Genomic DNA, 11,212 nt, shown 5'->3' with positions numbered 1-11,212 from the left:
TTTCCTCATGATAACAGTTTACTGCATTGACACATGCTGCTGCTCTGGAAGTCAAAAGTTACAGCATGCAGCATTTGGCTGACAAGAACACACATGCACACTTCAGTATACGGCTTCTTCATTTGTCACTTGCACTGACAGCAGCAAAATGAAAGAAAAAACAAAAAAACTTGGCTTCATTCAACGCAGTGTGCTCTCCTGATGCTGAAGAGAAGGACTATGAGTCAGTGAGTGAGTGAGTCAGTGTCACTGTTGCAGGGATACCCTTATGCTGCATTATACAATGTGTCTGTATGAGTGAGTGAAATTCAAGTCAAGGTAAGTGCTTGCTTCAGGAGCACTGGGTTATATTACACCAAGGTCACACAGAAACAAGATACCTTTGGTATGGAGGGTGAGAGAATAAAAATAAAGCCGATTGTTTGTGTGTCTGTGGCATTAAGCTTCTTACATACGGAGCAGGGCTGTGAAAGGGGTTCGGGTTTACTTGCATCACATACAGCAGTGACTTTGAATATTTTAGCTAATCAGTGTTTTGCTCCACTTTTACTTGTTCAAATGTAAATGAAAAAAAAAAAGTCATTAAAGCACGAGCAATAAAAATATTCAGGCTGTTGTGTTTGTTTGCTGCAGCACAGATGCACATTATGGGACTTGTGGCATTTACAGTGACTGCTACTGTGCCACTGTGATGATGCAATGCTAGGTACTTTTTGTTTGCCAGTGAATCAAGGAACCAAAATATTTGGCTCAGCCTCACGCAGCAGCCTCATCTGTAGTCGACACTGCTGCTGCTGGACCCGACAGCCACTCTGACTCACAGGACACCTGAGGGACGAGCCAGGGTTGCACAGTTTCCAGGGTCACAAGGTCCTGACAAGGCATCCGACTCCACCCCACCCCCACTAACAATTTTAATCTCGTCTGTCAAGGTTAGGATAAACAGACTCCTGGAAAGCGCCTAAAAACACCAGAGCATCAAAAGAAATTGTTCGAGGTCAGCATTGCTACTGTAGTCGGGCGAATCTTTTGCTCAGCCTCATTTGGTTGCCATGGAGACCGTTTCTGGGGGCAGCAGTGGGAGGAGGCTGGGCGGTGACATCACGCCTACAGCGTCTCTGGTGCCGCTGGGATATTTCAGGTAAAGTTACAGCACGATGACAAAGCACTTTTCATTCCCCTGCAGTCAGCCGCATTAGTTAAAGATGAATTAGTAGTGTAAAATATGTGGATTACTATTTTTCCTTGATTCCCAGCATGACACCTAGGACATGTTCTCCAGCGTATCCCACAGCTACCTACAGGACACTGGTTTCACTGTCAGCTGTAGTGTGTCTGCCCTCTGGGGGGAGGATATATGCTTTCTTCGACATGCTCTCTGGGCTTTTTCTGTCTCACTGAAAGCCCCGAACACTGAGTCTTGATGCAGAAAAGTGAACTTTATGAATAGCCCCCAGAGTGCCATTATATCTTCTCCAAAGAGCAGATGGATGAATGGCACCCAGAGAAATAATGGCAATATGTCTCATGGTTTCTATTTTTGGCAGCACTGAGTTACAGTTTTAGGGCAAATACTGTACCACATAAAAATATCATCAGGGCAGGAAGAAAAATGTGCAGAGCTGTGAATAATTGCACCAGATGCAGCCGCTGCCTTCTACTCTTCTCCCTCACCAGCGTGTCATGAACGTGCATTGGTAAAGTTCAAAGATGACAAGCGGCACCTCTCCTGGCACACACTCCCCCATGCTGGCATGCAGGGTATCATTAGAGGTAGCGCGCTGCTGCGAGGCATCATTCCTCTCATGTGGCGAATGTTGGTATGATGAGGACAGCGAGGAGACGAGACGAGAGGGGAAGCCCGGGGTCTCCTCTACCACCCCACCCCGATACAATCGAGCACAATCCTGGACTCGTATCCTCTCGTCCGCCTGGAGCTGCAGTGTCAGAGAGGAGGACCAGCTGTGGAGCTGACTGCTTGCAGTTTTCTCCGTGTGTGTGTGTGTGTGTGTGTGTGTGTGTATTTGTGTATCACACATGCGAGCTTATATATGCGAGTGCCATGCCACTGACTGGGCGCAGACTGTGCACACGTCCTCTCCTGTACTTTCTGTTTCCTAATGACCAGGCTCCCTCAGCAGAGCGCATTCAGGCAAACCAGCTGTGACCGTCTTACAGCTGTGCAGCACTCAGGCGTGCTCATTCATACGCACACACAGACATCCACTCAGGGACAGTGAGACAATTAGACATATCATAACATTTCAAGTCATAGGTGTGCAATGTATTGTATGCTCTAAATCTTTCTTAAGGCTGTGTTCTGTGTTGGATCTGTTTAAATTTATAGTAACAAGTGTTATTATGTAACCAGCGGTTACTTCTGTGAATTCAATACCTAATGGTTCCTGATAGCTGAACAATACTCTTTGACATATAAACATATTTTTCTACAAAACAAAAGCCAAAGTTGTCAGATGTTAAATGTTATCTAAACACAAGCAGCTTTTCCACAGAAAAACTGCCTAAAACTGGCAAAGTTTAGATTGAAATCAGGAGCTAAGTGACCGAGATTACAAATACGACAGTTAAGGCTGCATTAATTGATAAAACATTTTTTTGGCCACTTGGTGGCAGTGGAACAAGATGAAAAAACAACTCTGACATAACATCACTTCAGATGTTGTCGCAGACAACTTAGCTCACAGTTACATATTCACACATCCAGCAGAGACAGAGCAACATTAGCCTCCATTTGGATTTGCGTTTCTGGCAACATGACAAATGTAAGTCCAATATTCAGTGTCTCCACAGACTCCTCCGGGAAATATCTGGCTCTTCAGCCACTAAATGCTGCACTTTGTTCACCAACTAGTTGCTCACTTTTCTCCATCAGCAGTTTGATGCTGGGCAGGTAGTGAACATTACGTTTATCAGAGCTTTTTCTTCTGCTGAAAAACAGATGTCTGCTGCAGGTGCAAGTCAGAAACAAAACAATGAGCAGAAAGATGCAAAAACACTGTGGAGAGGAGGAAACTGCACAGTCAGATGATGACACAATTTGATACCCAGCTTACATAGACAATGCAAGAAAAGAGTTTATTGAAAGAACGTATAAAAGAGTGTTTTCCTAATATTGGTGTTACGAGGTCCCAAATTCTGAATAAATATGGTCTTTAATTAAGTTTTTGTAATTCATCTTCTGTAATGAGCTTCTTGAATTGAGATTAGTAAACACAGAAATAACTGATAAGTTTTTTTTAAATAATTTAAAGAAAAGCAACATTAATCTCCTAATGAGGCCACAATATATCGGCCAACAAGTTTAGCCCCGATGCTTCTCTCTCCACAGGCCAGAACAAGACAGGCTGAACTGCAGGTGTCCCTTTAGCACTGCTGCCGACCTCTGCAGGAGATGATTAACGGCGCTGGGTATAACTTCGAGGCACGTTTTCATCTTCCCCTGGTTAAAAATACATTGAAGAAGGACTTTAACTCCAGTGGAGGAGACAGAGGGAACAAAGACACTCAGCAGTTCTGAGGCACAGCACCTGGAGCTGTGCGACACATGGTACCTGGCCTGGAGGAGTCGGGTCTTTGTAGCTCCGCATGTAAAACTGAAGACTCAGCAAAGCGGACAAAGGGTTAACTAAAATCTGTGAATTTAACTGCGTCACATTAAAAAGATTCTGTAAGGACAATCATTTTATGTTACGATGTCGGTGTGTGGAGCCTGATTTGTAGAAGAAATTAAGCATCAAATGTGGAGCAGGCGTTACTAAAACAGTCAGGTGACATTTAAAATCACTGTCATCAAGAACAAACTTTACCAAACAAATATTTAACTTAAATTTAGCCAAATTATTTTCATAGCAAATTTGTATTTACAGTCAATTATGAATAGAATTATTATCATTCATAAGACATCGTACGAATCGTTCTGCAGGTATTTTGGTATTTGTACGTATAATTTTCAAACACTAATAAAGTTTTTTCTTCTACTCTGCTCATGGCTTCATGTCTTGTTTTAAATTTAGCTTTGTTTAAGAAACTACATGAGCTTCCATATGATGCTGCAAACGTACATTTTGCTTTGTAACAGCCCGGGATACCGCAGAGTGAATTTCAAGTAACCTTAACGTCCCATTCTTTGCTTCCTCAAAGTCATGCAAAGTGTAAGTAAGGAGGAGTTTTTTTTTCCGGCTCACAAAGTGTACTTCTCTTTGTCTCCTGGGAAACAGAAATTATGGGTCAGATTGAAGCCTCTGGGTGGAGTTTTAAGGTAGTTTCCTGACCTGCATGAGAAATCCCATGAGAGCCACATGGCCATGCAGATCTAGGATAAACACTGTTCCTTCCTCACTGCTTGAGGTCTCACTAATCCCCAGTGCTGCATGTATAATAATAATGTAATAACAGCAATGATCAACAACAGCAATTCTAACTCTTCAGTATACATTTTTATTTTCCTCTGATCTGAATAGAACCCAATATGTAGTGTACTGAAGTTGTAACCCTTCCTTTTGCCATAAAAGGGATTTCACGTTTGTTGAAGGGAAAATATTTGATGTGCTTTGCATGAAAAAATATACCGTATACACTCAGTGGACAGGTTATTGGGTAAACCTGTACAGTCAAATGTAATCCAATACAACTGTCTTGCTATAAACTTTACTTTTATGATGTTTATAAAGTTTAGTTTTTGCCGACACCATCGTCAAGGTGTAAATGAAATGAGCTGTTTTAGTTAGTGATGGTATCGCGCTGGACTATATTTTATTCAGAGGTGTTTCTAATATTCTGCCTCTCTTATGGATGTAAATGGAAAGAATAAAAAAAAACCCAAAACAATCAGAAAGACCTCTCGGTATGAAGTAGTCCAGTACAACAACCACCTCAAACTATCCCCTCAAAAATAAATGCATTATTTAATTTACACATTTTTGACAATGTCAACACAAACTGTACATTATAAACTACATTATAAACGATAGAAGACTTTACGGCAGAGCTGCTGAATGGGAATTACACTGCCCAGGTGTACCTAATAAAGTGACCACTCCTGTGAATATTCGTTATGTCGTCCATAGAGAAAAACGTACAGTATGTTCTCCTACAGTGATATTAGGGTCAGATATACACAGAGGTTTAACTCCCTGTCGACCTCTTATGAACAAACTCTTCTATACTCCACTAAGGGAAACCCACATAGACTCATTTGGGAATTACAGATACAGATTAAATGAAACATTATTTGTATTGAACCATGTTTTACAGCTGAGAACCTAAAATGAATCAAGTTGTGTAGCTGTTTATAAACAGTTATCATTCATTTTGGAAAAGTCGTGAAACATCACGCTGATAAAACAATGTTTCTGAGTGAGTGTTAAAAGAGGGCACAGGGAGTCAAGGTAGTTCGGACAAAACATGGATTTAAATTATACTTTGTATTTCAGTAGCACGTTTATAAAAAGGCACAAAAATATATTCCCTCTTCAAATCAGTAGAACTTCACTTAAGTCCTGCAATTAGCATTGACCAGCAGTACAAACATTTAATACATGGTTTATAATACACTGTAATGTAGTTGTACACAGACAAGGATATTTAAGTGTTTAACATTATACAGTATTTGTCAATAATAATTGCTCCTATGAAGATATATTCCATATGATTATGTTATAATATATTGTCTTTACTTATCTGTTTATACACCAGCCTCCACTTGTGAGTGACCACAGGAGGCGTTAGAGTAGTTGATAAATTCATTAATATACACTTAGATTCACTTACAACTACATTACAGTGTTTATAAGTGCTACACAGGAGGGCTGTTGCTTTAAAATCTAATAAGAAGGAGTTAAATATTATCAGTGAAAGATCAATATTAAACTCCTACCCAACAGTACTGGCTCAGATGATCCACTAGAGGGCAGCGCAGAGCTATTCATCAATAACAACAACAACAACAACAGAGCTCAGCATGAAACCAGGCGGGACTACGCCTACAGTTCAGCAGCTTTACAAACATCATTTTACTTAATGATTCAGCAAGTAGTTTATAAAACTTTTTTACCTCATTATATAAGCTACTAACAAATGACAACAAAATGACACGGACAGAGCACTCCTCATTACTCTACAAAGTAAAGTAATTAGAGGTGAAATTATTATTATGATTAATTAGTCAACAGAACATTAACTGGCACCTATTCTGGTGATAAATTAATCATTTAAATCATTCTCTACGCAAAAATGTCAAATGTTCTCCAATTCAATCTTGGTCATTGTGAAAGTTTGCTGCTTTCTCTCACTGTAAACTGAAAATCTTTGGATTTTGGTCAGTTAGTCAGACAAAACAAGACATCTGAGGACAGGGCAGCCATTGTATTCTGGGAGGAATTACATTAAATCATTCATTAATAAATCTGGAAAAATAATCAACATATTAATCATGAAAACAACCATTTGCTGCAGCCGCCACATTAGCAGTTTTAAGAAGCTCTCATGCATATTGCAAGCCCAAATGAGATTCGGCCGTGTAATTAATTTTCAGTGGTCTCCTTTGAGTTTCACTGTTTGTTTGTTAGTGTCACTTTGTGGTACAAGCACACGTGCGAGTGTCTGCTGGAGGGGATGAAAGGGGGCTGACGTCAGGCTTAGTTGGCATGCCAACTCAGAGAATGGAGCTCACATCTGAAAAACTGAGCAGCCGAGGTGGTCTTAGTGAAGGGAGACGAAGGCCAGGCAACTTTTTTTTCTTATGATTTCCACATTTCTACATATGTGCCAATACACCACCTGAAGCTACAAGTTATTAACCTCACCGACCAACAATATTGATACCGATTTAGAAACCGATAAATGATTAAACTCATTGCAAACTGCATTTTAATTTTACATGATATCAAGAAAAAAAAACAAAATCATGCAGCTACAGTTCCCCCTTCAAGGACAAAAAGGTGAGAATAAAGGTGACAAAGAACCACAGTGGGGAAGTCTGGCTACACAATGCCATGGTAACATTGGTGGGGGTAACCCAGGAAACCACCGTCGTCATGGAGACTGCATCACAAGGCGTGAGCAGGGAGGCAGGACGTGCTGCACGTTCTCCCTCCTTTCATCCACTCTGTTTTCATCCTGTCATTACGTGAACTCTCTCTCTCTCTCTCACACTCACACACACACACACACACACACACACACACACACACACATACACACAATTTATATGTTTCCTCGCTCTCTCTCTTTGGACCAAATTTGAAAAGATATAAATAATTATCCAAAAGGCCATAATGACATTTAGAGTCGGGATCACTTCATGTTCGTTTTATTTAATATAGGCTTTATAGGCAGTTCTGAATAAAAATACAATTTGACGTAAAGCTCGACTTATAGTTTATGATAAGCGTCTCCATCTACACCACTCTGCGGTTTATTACCTGAATAATAATCAGCACAAGACTCAAGAGTCCATATCTCCACAGGTTATGATATTAAATATGACCTAAACAGGCATTTGGCTATGTAAAAATGACCAGAGTCTATTCTTTACATTACTGGACTATGAAACTTTTCTCTCCACGAAGCACGAGACGTCGTTTTTGACTGGCGCATACATACAACATAGTAGACTATAAGCTACACGTGTATCCCAATCATGAACACCGACAACTTCCGCATTATAACATCAAGATATGTAGGCATCATGTGGCAATATACACTGAGAAATATCTGTTTTAACAAGCCGCTTACTTCTTCATTAAATGTAGTTTGTTTTTTTATATCGACAACAGCTTGGATCGCATATGGATGAATACTCTTCCAGTGCAAGTGTTTGTGCGTCACATTAATACTTCTCCATCTCTTAGAAATACTCGAAACACATGAATCTACACTGGAGACGAGCAGAATGATAATTTCCCATTTGCGTAAATGAAAAAATAAATAAATAAATTACTTGTTAAAACGGACATTTCCACAGCGTTCATCCACAGATATGGACTGACACATTACGATCGGCTATATAAAAAAATAATATTAAAGCTACAGTGTGTTCATGCTCCAGAAAATGATCCGCTCTGGCTTCATTTACACGTCTGTGAAGATCTTCTTGATGTTCACGCAGTTCTGGTTGTTCTCGGTGGTGAAGTTGGGCTGTTTGAACGCGCTGTTGTTGCCCTCCTCTATCACCATGTACTCCGACTTGCTGAGGGACGAGGAGCTGCATGACCTCCTCAGCTCCTCTGAGGGGAGGTGCTCACAGCTGCCCGTGTTCGCGTACTGTGAGTGCTCCTCTCCGTCTGTCTCCCTGTGGTAAAAGTAGTTGAAATTGGACACAATCACAGGCACGGGTAAGGCAATGGTCAGCACGCCTGCTATTGCGCACAGCGACCCCACTATTTTCCCACCAATGGTCACCGGATGCATGTCCCCGTATCCGACTGTGGTCATGGTGACAACTGCCCACCAAAACGCATCTGGGATGCTGGTGAAGCTGGACGAGGGGTCGTCTGCTTCTGCAAAGTAAACCGCGCTGGAGAAGAGAATAACTCCGATGAAAAGGAAGAATATAAGCAAACCGAGCTCCCTCATGCTGGCCTTGAGGGTCTGCCCCAGAATCTGAAGTCCCTTTGAGTGGCGTGACAGCTTAAAAATGCGAAAGACTCTCACCAGTCTGATCACCCTCAGGATGGCGAGGGACATCGCTTGCTGGCCGCCGTTGGTTTGCCTCTCCGCCAGCTCTGTCCCCAAAGTGATGAAGTAGGGGATGATGGCGACAATGTCAATGATATTCATGATGTTTTTGGAGAAGCAAGTTTTGCTGGGGCAGGCGAAAAATCTGACCAGCAACTCGAAAGAGAACCATATGATGCACAGTGTCTCTATCACAAAGAAGGGGTCTGTGAACGGGCTGGGCACGTAGGGAGCAGTGCCGTTGACCGCGGGTGCCACCGTGGCTTGGTCTCTCTCATCCCGAAATTCCGGGAGAGTCTCCATGCAGAAAATGACAATAGAAATTAAAATAACAAGCACTGAAACGATGGCTATCCCTCTCGCTGGTCCCGAGCTTTCAGGATACTCAAACAAAAGCCAAACCTGCTTTTGGAAATCATTTTTGGGCAGCACGCGCTCCTCTTCTTTTATAAACCCTTCGTCCTCTCGGAATTTCTCCATGGCCTCATCACCCAGTTGATAAAACCTCATCTCCTCGGAGAAAATATCAATAGGGACGTTAACAGGTCTCCGGATGCGCCCCCCTGACTGGTAGTAGTACAGGATGGCATCAAAGCTCGGTCTGTTCCTGTCGAAGAAGTACTCGTTCCTCAGTGGGTCAAAGTAGCGCATCCTTTTCCTGGGGTCCCCCAGCAGCGTGTCTGGGAACTGGTTGAAAGTTTTAAGTTGCGTCTCGAAACGCAAGCCCGAGATGTTGATCACCACCCTCTCGCAGCATCCCTGGCGGCCGCGCTCATATCGATCCACCGACAGGTGAGGCGCCGACAGCACGGCGGACTCCTCCAGCATGTTTTCCACCGTCATCACGCCCCTCTCCACCTCGACATAACCCCGGCTGTCAGACGCGTTGCTGCCCCTGTGCCTGGCGGACGAGGGCGAATGGATCACGCTGGAGGTCTGCTCATCCATACAGGTGGTTATTGGTCTTGGGGAGGTGTGGGGGGGCAGAGTGCGCCACGCCTCTCTCAACCAAAGCCTACAGCTTTGGGGAGCTGAGGCCGACGCCACTTACATCTCTTCTAACCATCACCTATCTGTGCGTATCCACACAGTGAAGCGTGGCACTCCACTCTGTCTGTGTGTGTTTTTTTTCAGTCCAAACACGTTGGCACCCGCCCACGGCGCGCATATGTCTGACATACGTCCGCCACCCGTCCAATCGGAAATTAACTTGACACTTACTGTCGAGCACGCACCTTCACACCTTCATTCAAGTGCGGTGGAACAAACCCACTTGATGAATCACCTGTTTGATCATTCACACTTTGCCTTTCCTCGACAATCAAGAAATGACAGTGGCGCTAAAAGCACAGCGTGTATGCAAATTTTACTGCTTGAAAAATCAACAATAACACTGAGGTAATCTTTGCTCTGCAGTAAAGTCTGGCTATGATTGTGTCTAGCACTTTTGACAAACACCAAGTCATTTTTTGGCAACTGGCAAAAAAAAAAAGGTGTGCACAGTTGGTGTGAAGATATTCACCGTCCAAAATCTACAAAGCAGAATATTTAATTGCCTGTTCTTTTATTAAGTGTCTTATTTGTTGTTGAGGGACTTTTGCTCTCCATGGTGCTGAAAACAGGCGCGCACCAGTGTGTACAATCAATGCGAGCGCTCCTCCGCGAACGACCGCTGAGTTTAGTTTGTTATGTGCACAGTCCATTTGTGTGTGTGTGTGTGTGTGTGTGTGTGTGTGTGTGTGTGTGTGTGTCCGTCTGAAGATGCGTTTGCAGTTATTGAGAACATAAGACGGAAGCCTCGGGATCAGTCACCTCAGTTCCACTCTCCTTTCCGCCGCGTGGTGATAGAATCGCCTCAAAGAAGCGTCTCGAGTGTCAGTCTTTGTTACAGCTGTGATTAATGACGAAAATGCAAAATCCGAGTTGTTTGTAATTCATCCTGACAGGCTTCATCAAAGGCGTCTGTCCCCGTCTGTGCGCGGGGTTAATGAGTTCAAACGAGGTTCAAGTCTCATGCGCTGTGAACTCTGCTTTTATTTATTTATTTTTATTGTGCCACTCTGGGCTTTCATTTCAACACGTGAAACCCGAAGGAAAAGCTGAGCCTCTCTTCCATCCAAATACGGCAAACATCTAGTACTCAACTATGAACATACTAGAAAATCCTCTTAAAGCGGATGACACTCATCTAAAAAACCTATTGACCTCTTTTGCAGCTGCCTGAAAAAAAATTTGTTCACGCCATGGGAAAACCTCTCACTATCAGGAATACAGTGCAGTAAAAGAAAAGCACACTTCAGCAGTGTAGTGAAACTGAGGTAATAAATTTGAGATTATTAGCCAGTGTTTAAAAATATCAAGACCAAAAACAAATTCCACATTTTAATCCATTTAACTGTTTCACTGCTAGTTGAGGAACCACAACATCGGAAGCCCTTAACTTAAACCTCCTCCTCTGTGGAACCAGAGACCTGAAAGTGCCACAGAGACGCAGTGTTGGACCGTCCTGACAGGA

The 11,212-nt window shown here is 42.7% G+C and overlaps 1 protein-coding gene across 1 annotated transcript; it reads right to left on the bottom strand.

Annotated features, from left to right (window-relative positions):
- Window positions 1-4,805: 4,805 nt before the first annotated feature.
- Window positions 4,806-9,738, bottom strand: LOC111662343 (potassium voltage-gated channel subfamily A member 3-like). Its single transcript, XM_023416177.2, has one exon. The coding sequence runs from the start codon at window positions 9,643-9,645 to the stop codon at window positions 8,092-8,094; it is 1,554 nt and encodes a 517-aa protein (XP_023271945.1). The 5' UTR covers window positions 9,646-9,738; the 3' UTR covers window positions 4,806-8,091.
- Window positions 9,739-11,212: the final 1,474 nt, after the last annotated feature.

The sequence above is a fragment of the Seriola lalandi genome, unplaced genomic scaffold (assembly GCF_002814215.2).
Source record: "Seriola lalandi dorsalis isolate HSWRI2012SDOR001 ecotype SW California unplaced genomic scaffold, Sedor1 jcf7180002054561, whole genome shotgun sequence".
NCBI lineage: Eukaryota > Metazoa > Chordata > Actinopteri > Carangiformes > Carangidae > Seriola > Seriola lalandi.
Note: the sequence above shows the minus strand (reverse complement) of the source record. Positions and strands in the feature narration are given on the sequence as shown.

Excerpts from the sequence above, each read along its gene's own strand:
- LOC111662343 (XM_023416177.2), bottom strand. The coding sequence starts at position 9,645 with ATGGATGAGCAGACCTCCAGCGTGATCCATTCGCCCTCGTCCGCCAGG.